Here is a 20849-nt window from a genome sequence, read left to right on the forward strand (position 1 = left end):
CATGGAAAAGAAGAGAAATAATCTTTAGAAAGCTATAGGTGAAGTAGCGATACGTGGCTACTAAGAAGTAAAAAAAAAAAAAAGAATTACAAAACATAACAATATTATTTCATCATTTTAACATATATATTTCCCTTGAGTTGAGCAATGAATGATAAGAGTACTAGCAAAAACACTAAAACGTCAGAATACTATATAAACACAGAATAAAAACAATATGTACGACATTATGGAATGAAGAACGCTTGAACACCAGAGCAATATAGCACCCTCTCAGAAGTTGAATTCAAACAATCATTTAGTAGTTTACATGCCTGTTGTCGCATAGATACTTAGTCCTCGTTGCTGACGAGCCATTCCACTTGCGCTAAGCGCAGAAGTCGACGGCCGATTTTGCCTCTGGCGGACATCCGCAGCACCGTAAGGAAGTTGGTAACACGAACAAGAGCATACCTGAGCAAATTATAGTCATCGAGCGGGAGAAGTTCCAACATTCATGCAAAAACCATGATTTCGTTCTAACACTAACGCGTTTTTTCTTTATCCTCATTCATTGACTAGTTGCAGTATTGCGTGGGATCAACGGATCTCCTTCAGATGGATCAGTGCCGGTTAGTCACGAGGCTACGTGGCGCGCTGATCTTAGGAGCATGCAACAGTAGAGGAGTTAGTGGAGTTGGTGTTCTCGTCCACACGAGTTTGGCAAAGAACATCGATTCTTTCCAACAACCTCTGAACCGAATCGGACGTTTGTGGATGAGAAGATGTGGTCCAACGCCAGCTTTGACTATCTTGGTTGCCTATGCTCCAACATCAAGCTATGAAGAAGAAGTCGAAGCTTTCTATATGGACCAACAGCTGTCCTACAGAGAAGACCATACTTTCTACATGGTAATTGTTGGTGATTTTGACCCCAACAAGATTGGCACCAAAAGAAAGCCTGAAGAACTTCACGTCGGATTCAATGGAACGAACAGGGAGAGAGGGTTTCCGAGTTTATCATGACGACTAAGACCACCTATGGGAACTCGCAATTCCAGAAGCCCTCCGCCTCTACGCTGGACGCGTGAGTCAGCCTGTCGAGGGTAACATGCTGAAATTGATCACATCGTCGTCAGAAAATTGTTTTGCCTGAAGGATGTCGTTGTTGTGCCAGAGTTTTATACGGGATCAGACCTCCTCCGGGGAAGATTTTTGCCTACCCAAAGAGAAGCAAAAGGCGTTAAATTGAGACAGCGCAGTCCTAGGACTATCATTAGCTGGGATCTTTTCGCTACGCTAGCTGGCTCTTGGGAAGATTCCACAGTGGAAAGGATCGATGAGGAATACGAGCAACTAATTAAACATCTTGATGACTGCACGAGAAAAGCTCAGAATTCTAAAACGAACAAGAGTCGCCTGCTTCCGGAAACTCTATAGCTGATTCGTCACCACACCTCAAAGAGAGAAGAGAGAAGAACAGAACTGTTGGCTGAATTTGCAGAGGCGAGAAAGTCGAGAATTCGCTAATCGAAAGAAGAGGATGAGTGATCTACCGAACCCAATTGGAACAACCATAGCGTCGAAAAGGGGTATGGAGAAAATCATCCACAACTTCTACTCTGATCTCTTCGACAGCCATGTCCACTCTAAGGGAAAGTTCATTTAAGAGGTTCTCCTGTGCGAAGTACGACTTGATATTATGTAGGTAAGAAATCGTACGGCTTCCAGTTCCTGCAGAATAAGATCTGAACATTTGAAGAATCTTCCGCCGGTTTTCATCAACACTCTGGTAAGACTCATTATACGTTATCTGTCGGAATGCAAGCTTCCTAGACAGTGGAAGACCAGCGAGACTGTGTTATTGTATAAGAAGGGAGATCTACATGACACCGGTAACTATAGCCCAATCTGCTTACAATCCGTCATCTACAAGCTCTTCACAAGAGTGATCTTTAAAAAGATTGAAAAGTGTAAGATGAAGGGCACCCATGCGAGCAAGCAAGGTTTCGAAAAGGATACAGTACGATTGACCACATTCACACTGCTTCAAAACTCAGCGAGGTATCGTAAAAGTAGAGGATGCTGCTAGTTACCACCCTCATGGACTTGAAGAAGGTCTTTAACTGAATTGAGACGTAGCGGTCATAGAAGCATCGGAAAAGCAAGACATCGCTACTCAGTGCATCAAGGTGCTTCGAGAGTTGTACAGTAACTTCACTCTCAGATTTTTGCTATTCTGCGGGTATATCAGCATCGATGTGAAGAGAGGGGACCCACAAGTTGACACAATCACACCTTAAATATTCACGGCCACTCTCGAGAACGCAATGCGAAAGCTGGAATAGGACATACGTATGAGTGAAGATTGATGGTCGTCACCTACACCACCTATGCTTTGCTGATGGCATCGTTCTGATAGCATCAGGCATCACCCAAGCGGAACGAATTTTGGTCGTATTCGAAGAAACAAGTTGATGCATCGGCCCTTAGCTGAATCTGCAAAAGACAATGGAGAGTTCTCGGATGCTCCACTTACGCTCAGCGAAACGAACATATCCGAATGCCCAGATATGGCTATCTGGATTGGAAAATGAAGAACGACCTGACTGCCCGGCTGGACAGAACGATGTGGGCGACTTGGGAGCTAATGAGGGTGTAGTTAAGAAGACCAGAACTTTCGACTACGTGTTCACCTCTTCAATATCACAGCACTCTCTGCACCGACTATGCTTCAGAAACCAGGGCACTTCACAAACCGGAAGAAAATGCGGTGAGCGTCATTGAACGCTCAATCGGAATGCTAGGAGTATCTCACTTTACGCAGGTGATGGACGAGATCCGAAGCTCTATTTTACGTCAAAGATGGAAGATTAGAAACGCCGACGCGTTCGCCAAGGAAAGCAAAATAAGGCGGACAGGACACGTGATATTTGTCAACGACAACCGTTCGACCAGAACCGTGAATGACTGGGTTCCACGACATAGAAAGCGCACTACAGAAAGAACGCGGACCCGATAGCCAGACTTCTTCACAAAACATTTGGAAGAATACTTCAATTACTTCGTGTCCTACGCGAAAGGAGAAATCGTTGGGTGACTATGGATCGGAAAAAATGGAAGGATCACTGGTGCCTGGTTGATCAGTTCGAAAAAAAGCGGGGGTCAAAGTGATCAAGGTGATTGTTTGGGATAGTCGACAGTCGATAGCGTTTCACTTTATCGATCTGCAGGTTTGGCGTGAAGCATGCAATGATCAGCATTAACGGAACGATAACCACTTGCATGAACGTTGGGAGTCACTGGGTGGCTCACGGAGGTCGTGAGTGTGCAAGATAAATAGGAATTGAAGACCGTAAAAACAGAACGAGAAAAAAGTTCTAGACAAACGAAAACTTACGGATACATTATCACTGACAGGTAGGCCGGCAGCAGAGGTTTCATCGTACTCATCATCGGATTCAGATGGTCGCCCTCGAACTCGAACTAGACCACGTGCTGCTAATCTGGCTTCTCTGAAATATGATCAATTCTACTCAACATTTCCGTAGGCCCTAAATGAGCTCTCGAATATGTAAGGAAGCGGAGAGTCTGAGTTTTTTCTCGATGAAATCAAAAATCAAAAAATTTTCCTCCGTTTAAGAAGGGTTTCTTTTTCATCGTTAACAAATTGTAGGGCTAAAAGAATAGGTACCGCTCGTCTCTTCTCTCATCCTCAGTGTTCATCATAAGGAACCGAAGTACAAGTAGATTCATAGCAGCTGAAATAACCGTCAATCCAAACAAAATGAAAACCAATGAAAATACGACGTAATGTGGACGATCCTGCAATGCGCCATCTTTCTGAAGCGCTACATAGTCACCGAAACCTGCAAAAGAAATCCTGTTGTAACGGAGCTTCTCTTAGTACGAGCTATAACTATTGAGGGAAACAGCAACGCTATAGTCACTAACCTATTGTTGTGAGCGTAGTGAAACAGTAGTACAGTGAGTCAAAGTACGTCCAATTCTCGTACCGTGAAAATGCCAGCGCACCAAACACCATTAAAAATATGCCGAGACCAGAAGCAACAAATATCAAGTCAATGTGCGTGACTGTTGGAGCCCTGCCCGCAGCCTGCAAAGACGAATTCGCACACAGAAACATAAACAGAAGACCGAATCATGAACATGTAAAGGTATGGACAAGGCGCTGATCAATTAACAGCATAATCCCTCTTGATGTAATACGAACTAACATATTTGGAAATTTTCGAAGTTTCAATAACTATGAACACACCTTCCTGACAGCTCGTAGCAATTGTCCAGCAAACGTGTTCATGCGTTCACCTAAAGTAATTTTGTGAACGGAACTTCTATAATTTTGTGTTAAAGGTAGCATATCACGAAATTGACGTGTTACGGAAATCTCAGATTAATTTCGGGTCTTAGATTACGGAACCCAGCGTGGCTTTGCTCAACTTCCCGTCGAAAAAAACGGCGTAGAAGACGACGTTGGTTAATACGGAATGAGTTGCAACTCTTGTGGGCGCGCTGCGTCCACGAGCGAGCGGTCGAGGATTAATGAGGTCTCTCACCAGCCTATTTAAGTAAAATCAATGAATAGGCTACTGAGGGGATAGAAGAATGCATAAGGTTGCGCTGTCTAATGTAGGTCGCCGTAGCACCTCGTAGGAATTAAAGCGAATCCCACCCCACTTTCATAGGTTGACTAGAGGAAATAGAGCAGGGCCACGCTCGTTTCCGTAATCTACAACCCAAACCCTTCGTTTTCTTTGAGGTTTCCGCACTGCGGCAGTCAGTTTCGTGACATGTTGCCTTTAATCAATTAAGATTGATGACATATGTCTAATAACAAGATAAAAAGCAAACAAACAAGAGGCCGCTTAAAGTTATTGGTCGATAAACTCATGTAGCGTGATGGATCACATCGCGAACATTGAGAACATAAAAATTTTGATAGAGATGTGAGCGACGGTAGCAGGCTTGTGGCAAGAAGAGTAGCGATTGCAACAGCGGCTATATATAGTAGGGTCAAAATGACATGAAACACGTACGCAATTGCGTACGCGGCTTCTTTCGAGGCGCTTCGGTGGAACGTAGTGGCTAGGAGCGTGGTGAAATCCTTGCTGGCACCACCCATCGTTGCAGTTGGCGACGGGCCCACCTCGGTTCCAACTGCTGCCTCCACAGCGCCGTTTCGAGCGCGTACGCAAATGCACATCAACTACACTCGTGTTTCATGTCGTATTGACCCGACTTTACACAGTGTTGTTGAAGGAGACTGACAGAAAAATGAGGGAAAGGGAGGAAAACGCTACGTAAATTGTTGTTAAATCTAAAAAAAGTACTCACCAATACTTTGAAACATGACAAGTCCTAGTGGGATGCCGGCGAGTGCATAAAACATACAAAATAATTTTCCGCCGGTTGTTAAAGGTGTGCTATGTCCGTAACCTGGAAAAAAATGTCGAATGGTGGCGATGGCTAATGAAATACGTCGCCATGCGCCGGATAGACACGACTGGCGAAAAAATTAAGCATAATTCGTCCCCAGCTTTTAGTTTAGAAGGAAAGTTCAAAGCGAATACTAGTTGAGATCGGAACTAAGGATTCAGCCATAAACATCGGTCGGTAGCTGGGTTACAAAGGACTATAATGCGTCCTCGAATTCGCCGCGAGATGAAACGTTCCTCGCCCTGAGATGAAAACAGAATATTCAAAAACTTTAGGATCACTCACAAGCTTTCCACTTGCACTTTTGCGCCAAACAATCCTATTAAGTGATGGAATCAAAATAGTTAGCTATGCAATTTCATTTCTTTTTTTCTCTCTTTCCGACCCCTTTCCTTTCCCCTTTTTTTTCGAGGAAGATTTGCAAATAGTGACTTCCCCACAAATCACAGCAGCCGACACATGTTCCTAGATTCGAGTGGTGACAATAGAAGAACTTCATCATAATCTTAGTCCCTCTTTCATTTCATAATTTTCATCTTCGAAGTTTTTTTTTTGTTTTTTCAATACACAGTTTTTAAGTTCGCTGAGATACAAGGCGCCGATCTTTTTGCCTCAGCAATTAAAATCTGATATCATAGAATCGTTCGCATTTAGCGCATAGTTGTTGAAGGTGATTGTTCAAATATTGAATCTGAATGATTTATCTGCCTTCGCTCTGAGTTTTGGACTGAGAGATGAGGTGACAAGTGATATGTCAACTCATCTGTAGCAGACATGTACAGCATATGTTGTGGCTTGCTGTTAGTGAACAGCTGACAAATGACATACAGAACGTCGTTCAAGATTCAAAAGATTACATCGGTTGCTATGCAGATTTAAACCTAACCCCCTGCAATCTAAACATAAAATTAAGAACACTGTATAGTTAAGTAATTTGTGTAAAGTGAATGGTGAATAATCTCAAGCATATAAGCCAGTTTTGACTTTATAGGCATCTTATCTCGAAAAAGGAATCACGATGTTGGAATCTCTTCACGAATAGATAGAAGCAGGGCTGTAGTTTGTGAGTATGAGTACGACCACGCTCAATCCTTTTGAAATCCAGAAAAAAGCGTGTGAAACAGTTCACTGTGATCCCGTCTTTCCAACGATGCACACTATTACGCGGTGAAACTATTACGCGAACAGCTGGTCGTGTGCTGTAACTAATACGATACAAGCAGCAGAACTTGCCCCAACTGTACAATCGTATAAGTTCTGCAGATTGGCCTCGCTTTATTACCCGTAATAATTCGCATCGTAGAGGAGGCGGATCGGAAGCACTTTTCTGAATTACTAGGGGGGATTGAGCGTGACAGGCTCACATTCGTAAACTAAACTTCTATATCTACTCATGGAGAGATCCCAACATCTTCATTTTCGTGATACGCTGTCTATAGAGGTTTTCAGGCATAGGCATCCACAAGGTAAGTGTTAAATAGCAAGAGATTATATTACATTATACGATTACACGTAACTCACCTATAGTAGTAATGACAGTAGTAGCAAAATAGAAAGCACCGCTAAATTTCCATTGATAACCCGCTTTATGTGGAACGCTTTTAACGATAGTTGCCTGCAATAAACTCAACCATTGACCACGGGTATAGTCGAGTTAAAACGACTTGAAGCTGGGTGCGCTCGAATTAGCGCGGTGGTGCGTGCGACTGGGATCAAACGGAGCCCCTCCTGACACCATTCATCGCTGAATGTAGCGATGGTCCCACCCCGATTTCAACCGGTAGCTATAGCGCGCTGCTTCGAGCGCAACTGCACCGAGCTTCAGGTAGTTTTGAATCTACTATATTTACGCCAAAGTAGTAACAAGACAATAAGAAAATTCAATAAGAAAAAAAATTGAAGAAGTCCTATGAGAAGGAGCAAATTACTACCTCTAGTACATCGTAGTCGGCATCTGTCATATTATATTTAGCCATTAGTTTTTGCTTCACTCGTTTTACAAGAGCACGCTGAAAATGCAATATAAGTCAGATCGCTGTTAATAACGTAGATAACGTCTAGTTAACTTGACTGATAACGTAATAATATTATAACTACAACGTTTAATATTTATATACACATTTATATAGTCGGATCAAAACGACATCAAGCACGGTGCAGTTGCGTAAACGGTTGCACTCGAAGCGGTGCGGTGAAGAAAGCGGTTGAATCGGAGTGGGACCATCACGAACTGCAGCAATGAATAGTGGTAGCAGTGGTCCTCGCACAATCCTAACCGCTACGCTCCACCGCATCGCTTTGAGCGCAAACACTTACGCAATTGCACCGTCTTTCATGTAGTTTTGACTCTACCATAGCTTTCTTTAGCAACTAACAGATCATCCGCTCAACAGATGAGCTCATAAAAACGAGGAACTTCCCTACAATCTGTGATGAATGATATTTTAAGAGAGCAAACAAGGTTACATGAAGGTTTTGAAGAAGAGAGAAGTAATTCATTCTGTCCGATTCCCAATCTTTTTCTTGAACAACGCAAAAAGGTTCAAGTATCGATTTCTTCCCAAACCCGCAGAAAGGGTTTAGGAAGAAATCGATACTTGACTCCATTTCCCCCCTCAACTGTCTATATTTCTACGTCTTCAGCCGGTCAACAGCGGTTTTCCCGTCAACACTGATCCGTTCCCCTCCGCTCGCGTGAAATCTAAGAACGCGCGAGCTTTACTCAAACGAACGTCGGGCGTGGGTGCTATTGACCCGACCAGATTTCGTCAAGCCACGCATAAAAAACATTGTCTTCTCAGCCATTCAAACCGATGTCTAGTTGTGTAATAATAGTCAGAAAAGCAGTGAAATCATGACGAATCTAAACAAATTTACAGAGAATAACGTCCCGAATCAAAATATCTGAGTTCTGCACGTAGTCGCCGGTACAGTCGGATCAAAACAGCCTGAGCTAGTTTCCAATAAAATTCTTCCAGTTGAATGAAAGCGCTATAGCGAAAAGAATGCGCCTTTGTTGGATATATTGCTATCCAATAAAAATTTTACAAAGGCGAAAATAGATGTCCACTCGTTTTAGTGTCGGACGTGTTTCCGCAACAGTACAGCAGGTCCCGCAGTCCCGAGCGAAGTCCCGCTGCAACGCGTTTGCGTCACTAATGTAACCAAATAAAATTGGATAGAACGATTGAGAAAAGAAGTTGCTGATTGTTTTATCGTACTTATTCTCCCAACGGTAGACATCTTGGTTACAGGCCCTGGAGCATAGTGCAATTGCATATTTGGCTGCTATCGAGACGGGACCTTACTCTCCTCTGCAGTTTGTTTGATCGCCACAAGCGAGGGTCCAGGTCCCATCTCAATCACAGCCGGGAGCTCTTGCGTGCAACTTCGAATGCAAGCTGACGCAACTACATTAAGCTCCAGGTCGTTTCGAGCCGATTACATCCCCGAATGCAATGCGACCGCAGCGCGATCGCAGCGCACCCGCAGCAATCCACTCCTTCCTTCTAAAGAGACATTTGGTCCGCCTTCTGTTCTGTCGCAATCTAAGATGCATCACTGTCGTTAGAACAAACACACTCGCTGATTTTTATGAATTTCTTAGGACATTCAAGGTGGTGCGTACAATTCTTTGATTTTGTTCGTTTGGGACTACCATGTGACTACAATGGCGCGAAACGACGTGCTAGAGCAGGCGGTAACTGAATCGTGTTGCTAACGCACACGTTGTGTTCGTAGCGGCACAGAAAGTTTGGCGAAACACGGGAAACACAGTAGTCAGTCAATAACAGTTCTTTGATCCCATATCAGAAATCTCAATCTCAGCAGTTTTCAGTCATTTTGTTGTCAAAATATAGTCGGGTTAAAACGACATGAAATGCGGTGCAGTTGCGTAAGTGGTTCCGCTCGAAGGGTGGAGATAGACCCCTGGATAGGTGGAGACAGAGATTGGAATTGGGCTGGAACCACTGCGAACTGCAGCAATGAACGGTGTTGACCAGCGTCCCCATTCGATCCTGACTGCTACGCTCTGCCGCTTCAAGCGCAGCCGATTACGCAACTGCACGGTTTTGTTGTTGTTTGTTTGATCCTAATATACCTTATTGAAGAGAGTTTTGTTTCAAAAAGCAATATCTCACATTGGCGACAACTACTAATGCTAGTTTAAAGACATCCCCCACGAATCTGGGGTGGTACGGGATTCAGGTGGGGTATGCCAAAACGGGGTAGTAGATTGTGGGGAAGAGGATGATTCCATTCATCTCTCCCTGTATCAGTGGGAACGGACGACGCCGGAATGTTGTTTCTTATGGCGGCTTTCATTGCTATACGCAACGTTTGCGCCCCGCCCGCGATTCGTCAAAAACCCATTTGGACGAATCGTTGGGTGTGGGGGGGAGGCGTTCCCCAGGTTCGTGGGGTGATGTCTTTAAGTTTGGGAGATACACCTTTGAAACAGTTTGAAAACAAATAGATCGATCATAATCTTGGTTCAGCTCAAAAGTAGTACATGATTCAGTTTGAAAACATTTTGTCGAGTTTAAGCTAAGATTTTTACATTGAGTTGTTCATTCCGATACACTTCCACCTTCGCAATCGCTATAAAATGCGCATATTGCTGGAAATGACGTCAGCGTAGCAATACCCCGAAAAGCATCCAGATGTTTCCGACTCATTTCACAGAATCAGATGGAGCCGTAGAGACAAGACAAAAGAGTAGTTGAGCTATTTTGAAAAACTGCACGCGTTCACGTCATAAATTCTTGCCGTTGACCATAATAAATGGTTGCATTTGGGCTCCTAACTCTTTTAAACAATGTGTTCTTCTTGCGATGCACTTTTGCGAGTGCTGGGGATTTCCCACCACTTATTTGTTTGATCACTGCCACTTGATTTTTTTTTGATTTAACAAGCCCACAGGTTTTAGAAGTCCATTCGGGGGCGCATATCACGGAATTAACGACTTTGGGAATTTGCGCGAATAGATAAGAATACAGTACATGAGTAGGACTGTGAATCGCGCTGAATTCCCGCTAGTAATCCAGAAAATGGCGTGTAAAACAACCTTGTGTAATCCTGTCTCCCCAACGATGTACCACATTACGGCTAATAGAACGAGGGCAATCCACAGTGCACGTCGCGGAAAGGGACAGCTTCCGCCTCTTATGTGAGTTATGTTAGTTGAGCTGAGGAAGCGGGTGACGACAGAGTTGCCTGTGTTTTATCGTGTAACATGTTGCATCGTTTGGTAGACGACTGCTATACACACCTTTCTTTGAGCTAAAAAGAGAATTGAGGCTAATCTAGCTAATATTCGTGAACTACACCCAACCAAACATTTCTTATTGGTTGAGAGATCCCAACGGTGTTAATTGTACGGACAGTTGCGTAAGCGGCTGCGCTTGAAGCGATGCAGTAGAGACAGCAGTTGGAATCGCGGTCGGATCGTGACGGACTGCAGAGATGACTGGCGGTAGCGAGGATCCTTGCACGATTCTACACTCCACCACGCCGTTTCGAGTGCAGCCGCTTACGCAAATGTCCGTGCTTCATGTCGTTTTGACCCCACTATATCTGTATAGAGGCGGATGTAGCGCGATCAGTTAGAAGTTTCGCTATCTACACGATCGATCGGAGGTTCGAATCCGCCCTAGAGCTCACCAAACCTTTCATCTCCCTGGGTTCGACAAATTGGTGCAAGACTTGTCTGAGAGGACAAAAACTCTGACTTGCCACATCGGCTAGCCACCGCAAGTCATTGTATAGGCCAGTTACACGTTCGCAAACCTTAAACGATTCTAAATTGAAATGAACGTGGTGGCGCATCCCAAGCAGTTCGATTAACGCCGGACACTTTATCCTTTATCCTTTTTTATATCTCTATAATTTCGCTAGAACATTGTTGAGCTTACAGTATATTAGTGTTAGTATATTCACTGGCTGGACCACTACACTGTTGTCTGCAACTATAGTCGAGTCAAAATGACATGAAGCTCCGTACACTTGCGTAAGCGCTGCGCTTGCAGCGGTGCGGTGGAGCGTTGCGGTTAGGATAGAAGGGGAACTCTCCCTGGGATCACTCAGCGCTGCCGTTCGCGATGGATGACTCAACCTCCATCTGAGGTGTTGGCTCTGCCGAGCCGTTTACGCGACTGCAAAGAGCCTAAAGTGGGTGACTAGAGACTTAGGGATTTTATCACCCTAATTGCACTGACCGAGACGGTGGTTCAGTGGAATGTATTTATTGTGTGAATATAGGTAGACAGAACAGTTGCAAGCAATGTGATCGAAGTAATGTGTACTCTTGGACGGTACAAGCGGTTATACCACGAAAATAACCATTACAGCGAACGGTACTTTATACAACGCCCCTTGTCTATCCTCGGGGTCGATGAGTGAGCCTCATGTCGCGTCGACCCAACCATACAGCCACATCTCTGACACGGTTTGGAACGGAGAGGGATCCATCGAGTTTCCCGAGCGGCGATTGATCGAAATACTCATCCATTCAAACATATTTTGGGTTTCTAGTAATTTCCTCATGCATATATTTGTTCTATACTTATCTTTATTTTGTACTTGTTTCTTTAGAGTATTTGTTTGTGTTCATACCGTCAATCATGAATGATCATGATATCGTGGGCAGTGACATATCCTACCGATTGACACTCACAGCAAACAGACTCCGAACATTATTCATATGATCCTTAACGAACATTGCAACATCCCAGTTCCACTGGAAATCCCGAGGACTGTTTCTGACTCAGATGAGATTTTTCTGTTGGATTCTCATCTTGTTCTTATTGTTGTTGACAAAGAGCGATTATCACATTTGTTTAAGTAAGAAAACTCGGAGTGCATCGGTGGGGGAGGTAGTGAGACGTCAACAACTGTCAGTGAAAGCCAGCCGCCGCCGCGGACGTCACCATCGACGGGCGTTAATTGCAAGACGTGAGGCGTTGCAACGCGCGCATCTCTCAGGATCAGGGATATCTTTTAAAAATGAGAGCTTTGAGCAAACTCAATGGATTATTCTAGAACTTCCGAATAACGCGACCCACGACAATGATGAATTCCCAACAATGATCAAAAGTGCTGGGGAATTAACGCAGGCCGCTTCATACACACTTTTTGTTCCAAAAACAGAAAAAATCCCACTACTTTAATTTTGAAAAAAACACTGAAATTTTGGTTCTTTTCACTCTCCCTCCAGATAATTACTAATTATCCATGTAAAATTTCCGCAATCCAAAAATCTATCATTTTCTCGCGAAATTCTTTTTTTTAAGATGCTAGAGGGCATTAAACCAAAGCCAAAATACTGTTTATAGCAAGTAATTCTACCATTAAATGACACAGGCACTTGATGAACTTCATACGTTTTGTTTTTCAAACTTCGTGTGACGTGAGAGCAGGGCGTTATTTTTCGTATCTGTCCTATGCGATCGCATTTGGCTCCCGCTGTCCCCAATAGCAGAATTTTTTTGCTGGCCTTTTTTTTTCTAAATTCTTTTTTCTCTTTTTTTTGGATAAGATTGCGTACGTGATTCCGTACTGGTACCCATGGCTGCTTCTATTCTCAACACATCAAATAATTTGACCTAATACAGACATTTTCCAGGAAATAACATTGAAAATAAAGAAAATAGAAAAAGAGAGTGGAGAATCAGTAAAAGGAAATAGAAAGGGAGTGCACTAACAATGGGTCAGTACATCCATTCAAAACCACTTCCTATTTGATAGTTTCTACTTTCCGCCCTTGATGATCATTACAAGCTCTAAATATCAGCATTTACGAGTTCCTTCAAGGAACCGCCGATGAAAGAGTCGAAAAACTCGGATACGTCAAAGAAGCCAAACTGTTGTCTATTTCTTTGTTCCAGAACTGATCTACTGGAAAAATACATTTTTCACGTTGCAATGTCCACATGTGCTTTGTAAGATGTTGTAAATACACCATAAACTGAACGTACGCACTCTAGTACTTATGTTTGCACGAAGGACTGCGATGCGCGTTGACGTGGTCGAGGCAGAGCAGAGAGGAAATGGCAGCGATGCAAAAAAGCGGGTGCTTTGCAGCAGAAATTAAATGAATTAATTATAAATAGAAACAAGGCAAAAAATTTCGGCGTTCAATTTTTCAAAATAGTAGTAAACAGAGTAAAAAAAAAACGTAACGAAGAAATTTCCGGATACCAACGGAACCCAGTTATTTGGTAGAAGTCTTTTTTCATGGAAAAACTATAACTGGTCAAGTTGAGAAATATTTCAAGGATGGAGGATTGTTTAAAGAGGAACTTGGAGATGAAATGTTGCACACGAACGTTAACGTATAAGAAGAAGTGTGGCGCACATGCGAAAATTTCAGCAGTTTTTCCAGAAAGATTTCTTCAACTGAATGCCACAAAGAAAAAGTAATTATGTATGAGAAAATCGTCAAGTTTTTCAAACAGCGATACTTACATAGACGCTCATATAATATTATTGCACAAACATAGCAGAGTTCATCCAGAAATTCTGAGCACTAGGCGGAGGTGACTTCCAGCGCTATGGGGAATGCGTCTACTTAATTCCGACTCTAAATGTTTCTAATTTCATTCCCTCATTTGTTTAAATACTCATTTATTTCAATGGAAAATAGAATTTTAGGAACTTTTATACTTTAGGAGTGCTGTGTCTTAGTTCTTCTCGTTCTTGGGATCGACCTTGGAAAACTCGACCACGAGTACATTTCCAGTGCGGAACCATAGGATGCAACAGAACGTGCAGAAAACAAATTCCAGCTGACGTAAGTGTTAATTACTCATCAGGGATTCCAAAATAGATTCAGCGTGATATTCTATGTAATATCCGCAATAATTACCAGAATGTATCCATTTGGTGCAGTGTATACGAGCGATTATTACATATAGTAGAGTCAAATCGACATGAAGCATGGCGCAGTTTCGCATGCGGGGTGCGCTGCGCTTAAAGCGCTGCGGTGGAGCGCAGCGGTTGGAATCAAGGTGGGACCATCGCGAACCACAGCAAGGAACTGTGGTAGCAGGGGTCCTCGCTCGGTCTTAACCGCTGCGCTCTACCGCACCGCTTCGAGTGCAACCGCCTACGCAACTGCACCGAGTTTCATGTCGTTTTGACCCGGCTATATTTGTTGTGGCTCTGCTTCTGCTAAATGTAATCAGACAGCGGAAATCACCCAGACATTCCCAAAAGGTGGTGTTGTCTAGTACACTAAGGAGAATATGGAAAGATAAGGAGAACTAGGAGAACAACTTGCAGGAACTTATGGTCTAGGAACTCAGGATCAATGAAGAAGCACGGTCGCCTGCTTTTGCTCAGAGAACGATATCTATCTCATGGATAAGAACCCAAAGGAAAATTCCCCATCTCCAGAAAATGGAAATGGATATCTTTAAATATGAACACAAAGAATGCCATTGATTTTGCTCCATCAACGAATCCCTACTATTTTTCTCGGACGAAGACATCGGTTGACTCAGATTTGATAGCGATCATGTGTCTGTCGTGACAAATGTTTGTCTTTCATCTCAATTTCTCTACTTTCCAGAGAACCACAAGTGTAAGAGAATTCTGAATAAATCGCTTTTCCGTTCTACCTTGAAACAACTCGCAACTGCTGTCGATCCAGGAAATTATGATCGATTGAAAACAATATTGACGAAAGCCGCTAGTGCCATATCCAAAGGAACACCCAGAGAGTTTCGTATTCCCGATTTAACAAGAATGCATGTATGAAATGTCTGTATGTATGCGTGCATGTAATCCAACATTGAATTTTAAATATTTTAATAGTCTGCCAGAAATACTGGAATTTTCAACCATCATTAAAGCACTTCGACTCTTTGAAAACAGACGTCGAGCACACAAAGCTCTGTTGAGATCACGTGATGATGCAATCTCTAGAAGTGCTAGCCTTCAAAGAGCACAGCAGACAGAGCGAATCATTCACAAGAACATTGACACAACTGGGGAAAGAAGGTGGTTCAATCGCGGGATCTCCTGCTAACGTCGCGAAAGTGGTCGAAGGATTCTATAGCCAATTATTCTCCTCAACAAGACTACCTGCACCAGTACCATCGCAAACTAATTGTAACTCAACTCGACGAGGTGCCGCCAATCCTAGCAGAAGAAAGCGGAAAAGAAGGTAAAACAACAAAACAAGGAGAAGCGCTAGGTCCAGATTCGATCACTGCCAAATTTGTGTCCAGAGCTTCCTTCACCAAACTTCTCAACGACTGCCCTGACAGAGAATATTCTACAATGCGATTCTTCGATACCGTTGTTCTACCACTACCAGAAATTTGTATTTCCTGTGCACAATTTCTCAAAATTTCTTAGTGAGCATTACGAAGTTACTTTTAAGTCCCTCTAAACTTGGATCCTGTTATGTTGAGAGTTTCACAGTGAAACAATGTGCAGTTCTTTCCCGTGGTAACGATATTCACTTGTCAAGAGCGCTTTCACTGCTGCTGCTGCTGCTGCTGTCGTATGCGCCTATGATCTATTATTATGCGGATGTCGGATAGAATTGGCACTAATCAATCATCTTAAGGGCAGAAAAAAATCCACAGCGAAGTAACTTTTACTGGGACAGACGTTGACGGGACATCTCCTCTAAATATAAATCATAATCATATCCATTTCAAAGTATATTCTTCATAGGAAAAAAATAAATTTTCCAAAAATCTTCTTTGGCATCACAATAGATTTTCCCCATTTTGTTGATTTTGAAAGACTAGAGTAGATGAATAATAAATAAGGAATTAAAAGAATCATATGAAAATCGTGGATAAGGTCCCTGCGAAGATAAAAGCCTAAACATAGTATTAAAAAGGATAAAATACTGAAAATAAATGGTAAGATAAGGTCCCTAAAAAAATTGGCGGGAGAGGTCGTGCACTGCAATCACTGCGCAAAAAATTCCGATAGAATTTTTTTTCCTTTTTTCCTTATGAGGGGAGGGGAGGGGGGAAATCCAAGGCCATTCATTAAGCCATTTAAACCCTCTCTGATCAGAAGGTCCTTACTAACCACATAAAGCTACTCAACATAAAATCATAGTATGGATTAGTCTGAACCACAAGGACTTTTGGAAGGAATCGGAAGGTATTCGAAAAAGATCCTCTCAGAGCCAAGTAAGAACATTTGTCAGCGATTAATAAGTAACACTAATCAATTTTTAAACTATGGTTGCCGGGAATTTGATATGAACCTAATTGAAAATTTATTGATTTGCCTCAGAACCGAAATTCACAGCTTTTTGTTTTGAAAAAAAGGCGAAATGTCGGCAACTGCAGGATAAAGCGTCGAGAACCATGAGCTGAATATTCCATTAATTTATTTTCGTCTACGTTTGCAACCCCTTCCACACTCATTCAAAGAAAAAAGCCACAAACAGCCGTAGATCTTGGCGGCGGTGGATTTAACTGGAATCCATAAATCATTGGCGATCAACGTTACGGGAGTGCTTGAGTGCTGGACTTTACACATACATACACACACAACCACTTCGGACAGTTGACGTCACTTCTAAGTATTCCGGCAACCTTAATGCATGTTGGAAGTATCTATGATATATATATATATATATAATACTTAAAGGTTACGTAATTAATATTAATTAATGCTTAATTTAATATAAACACGATATATAAGTTTACAAAATTTCGACGAGTCAAAGTGGTGCGAGTGTAGCGCAGTCGGTAAAGAGGTTCAATGTGACTGTACGGTCGATGGTTCGAAACAGTACCGAAGCCAATGAACTTTCTCGCCCAACCGGCTCGACAAATTGGTATCAGATTTGCCTGCGAGGGTAAAAACACTGACGTGATACATCGTCCAGCCCCGCCAAAACTTATTGTGTAAGCCGTATAAACTTTAAACGTTTCCACAGGGTGCACCATAAATTTAATCAGTTTTATTTCGTTCATTTTTCACTAGCTCTTCAAGCAAATCTTTCGGTCATTTGTTCATTTCACCATTTGATTCGGTAGATCAAATTATCTCTGGATCTCACAAGTTTTGTTGCCATTTTCATGTTCAAGGTAATATTTCTCAGGTAGAAGCTATCCGAGAAAATCGATTTTAGATCGTAGCTGTACACGAAAAGTTGACAAAGAAGTTTTTCTCACAGAATATCAAATATTTATCAACTTTTACATCGAAACATATAGAAGATGCGTAATTTGCACGCAACAACATTCATTTCACGAACACCGTTCCAAACAACGAACAACCCCGCGAACCGAGACAGAGTCCTACCCTGAGGGCATCTGAGGGATGTTTCACGTGAACAGGGAGGTCTTAATGAATAAAAATCAATTTTTCTTGTTAATTAGATTATTATTAAATTATTTTCATAGTTTTGCCGTTTTCATGATCAATTTCGAATAAATAATTCACCGTTTATCGAGCGACCATATTTATGGCGAACCATGTAGTAAATTAGAAGTCGACCCCGAAAGCGCAACCCCCTAGAGATTGACCAACGCTATGCACTGTATTATTTACCCTTTTATTTATTGAATACACTATAGAATGAGGAAATTACTTAAGAAGAAAAATTGGTAACGGTGTACCTTGTTAAACTAGCTCGAGTTCCATCAGAAAGATGTACAATTGACGAAAATCGTCCCTAGGTGTTGATATACAAGATTTATTTGATCCTAGTGAATTTCTCAATTTTTTCTTCCACAAGGAATCACTTTGATCACAAATTCAATTTTTGACCGAAGTCTTCGCTTTTATTTTGAAGAAATTCGAATTATTCGAAAGAAATTAGAAATTGTGAGTTTTTTTTTATTACTTACTTTCGGTTCATTTAATTTCTTTTACGCACTTTACACTATAGTTAGTTGATCTATTCAAGTAACAATAACATACGATTGGTTCGTTAATTCGAACTAATATAGAATAGAATATGTGAGTAAGTCTTTATTCGACCTCAATTTCTCAGTCATTTTTGGGAGAAGAAAAGTTTTGGTAACGAAAATAACTAGAATTTCTATAATACTAGTCCTGATTTGAGTTTATTACTGTGAACAATTGTGAAAAAATTTCGTAATGCCAACTTTTTGACGAAATTAAAATGCGCCTGGAATTTTTTACAGTAATTTTTGATCATATAATTACGCCAGAGGAAATTTTCTGGACTGTTCTCAAGCCACTTATAGAAAAATCACACACATAAAGGAAAAATCACGCAGATGAAGAAAAGAGAATACATATGTGATGGTCCGATAAATGACGAAGTCAACGTATTCACGTATTTGTTAACGTCCTATACAGGTCAAAGAGAAGTTATTGAAGCATGAAGATGAAAACAGAGCAATAAATTAATTGATTCTCGGTTATACTTAAAAAAGAAAAAGATCTCATCGTTTCTTTCCATGAACCTGGATACATGGAATTGTATGAAGAAAGTATAAAGATGTCCAATGGAGGTAGTAATTGATTCTTGAGAGAAAAAATTTGAAATCTCGGGATGAATACTCGATTTTTGCATTACACATCTCACTTAGTGAAAAGGGCAGGAAAAGCTAACATGAAACAGGTGTTTTAAGGAAAAACAGTGAATATCACACTGGCATTCAAGGAATTTTCCACGAACTGGTCACTAAAAATTACTATGTGACTGTTCAGTGCAACGCTTTTCAACAGCTAACCATTCATCATCATTTCATGGATCTTCACGATTTTTGTTGAAAGCCGGGAAAACTAAAATGAGTGATTTCCGAAAGTTTTTAGTGTCAGTTCACACACACACACACATATCCTGAACAGTCCTACAAAATATTACTGAGAAAAGTGGAAGAGAGAGAAATGAAGAAATCTGCGAAAACTCTGGAACATCTCCGGATAAGTAGACTTTCTCAGCGACAGCAGAGGCGATGGCGATGCAAACAACATGTTCGGTGTTTTTTTTTTCTTCTGTCAGCGAGTCATACTTTGTCGGATACGAGACGAAGATAACGATGGAATCCGTGTTACATTAGGTTCTCCTCGGTGTTCGGGATACTCAATCGATACCAATAAAAAGAGAAATAATGGAGGTGGAACATTTCAGTGATGTTTTACAACACACAATAGTCAGTGAGGAAAATGGTGGATAAAAAAGGAGTTTAATGCTTTGACACGGTAGGCGGATAGATAAAGAGGTGCGTCGAGGATAATTCGATGCAAAACAATTGGAACGAGCTCTTCGAGTCAATATTAAGAAAAGAAAAATCGATTCAAGCTCTTCCTATTTTTCAAACTTTTAAACTTGGGTGATCTGAATGACGAAGGCTTCGAAAAACAACTGCTCAAAATTGTGTATAAATATGATTAAAGTTGAAAAAAATGAGGAAAAAGATTTTAAAAAATGGTTAAAAAAACACAGCAAAGACAATCCGAAAGACCTTCCGGGACCACCAAATTTTGAACATCGATGCACTCACCTGTTGTAGTTCGTTGTCTGATTCGAGTGCGTCGAAAACGGCTGCACCAACAAGCAGATAAGTAAATGTGCACACGATCAGTGATAGCGTACGAACATTCTGACGTTTCATTCCACATCAGGGATCACGAATCCCGGATGATGGTTGTGTGATCAGGGGCGTGGCGGTCCCAGAGCACACACACACACACTCACGCACGAACTACGTCTATTTTTTTTTCTTTCGAATGGTTAGCAATACTGGTAGAGGTAGAGTTGTAATAATACTATTAACATAATGATTCCAGACGTCTGGAATAGATCAGACGTATGCGACGGATAGACGTACGTGATGCGACACGCGACGTTGATGCGTGATGTGTTTGCGTATTCGGATGATTCTTTATTGATGAAGAAATCAACGAATGAATGTGGGGATGTGTAACGTGGATTGGAATCGCAGTCGTCGGCACCACACAAGCCTTGCTCCTCCGTTGTTGCTCGCAGTTGAACCCCGCCCTCGCTGGCGCGGCGGCTGAGAGCTGAGCGGCGTGAGGGCGGTCGGGTCGGCCCTCGTCAGGAATAGTGTGTAATGGCCGGGGAGTCAAACGCACACACACATACACACAGGACCACAACTCCGCCTCGATTCTCACTCAAAGAGCGTACAAACACCAGAGACTTTCGCATTACGTTTAGATCGAAGCGGCAGTGAACAGATGGAATAAATTAGTTAAGTGGCTGTGTGGGAGCCGAGCCGGAGCTGACGCAAATCGCTCACGGTTTTATCCTGGACGAAATTTACCGGACAAAATGTGCAGCGATGTTGGTATTTTTAGTCTGCTTTGAAACTCATGTCCATGTTCGTCGTAAAAATCCAGAGGATCAGAAAAGGATTGAAGTAAGAACAGATTTCTAGCGGGATAGAAAATTATAAAACGAGATATAAGATTGTCCAATACATATTCATTTC

At 42.0% G+C, this 20849-nt stretch overlaps 2 protein-coding genes across 2 annotated transcripts; one reads left to right on the forward strand and one right to left on the reverse strand.

Annotated features, from left to right (window-relative positions):
- Window positions 1-306: 306 nt before the first annotated feature.
- RB195_017133 (uncharacterized protein) lies at window positions 307-20009 on the reverse strand (the record flags this gene model as incomplete). The annotated part of the gene is made up of 9 exons (XM_064183989.1): window positions 307-453; window positions 3380-3494; window positions 3674-3848; window positions 3934-4096; window positions 4259-4308; window positions 5335-5436; window positions 6958-7051; window positions 7368-7445; window positions 19899-20009. The coding sequence occupies 9 exons, from the start codon at window positions 20007-20009 to the stop codon at window positions 307-309; spliced, it is 1035 nt and encodes a 344-aa protein (XP_064039870.1).
- Window positions 15348-15608, forward strand: RB195_017134 (uncharacterized protein; the record flags this gene model as incomplete). The annotated part of the gene is made up of 1 exon (XM_064183990.1): window positions 15348-15608. The coding sequence occupies one exon, from the start codon at window positions 15348-15350 to the stop codon at window positions 15606-15608; it is 261 nt and encodes an 86-aa protein (XP_064039871.1).
- Window positions 20010-20849: the final 840 nt, after the last annotated feature.

The sequence above is a fragment of the Necator americanus genome, chromosome II (genome assembly GCF_031761385.1).
Source record: "Necator americanus strain Aroian chromosome II, whole genome shotgun sequence".
Classification (NCBI taxonomy): domain Eukaryota; kingdom Metazoa; phylum Nematoda; class Chromadorea; order Rhabditida; family Ancylostomatidae; genus Necator; species Necator americanus.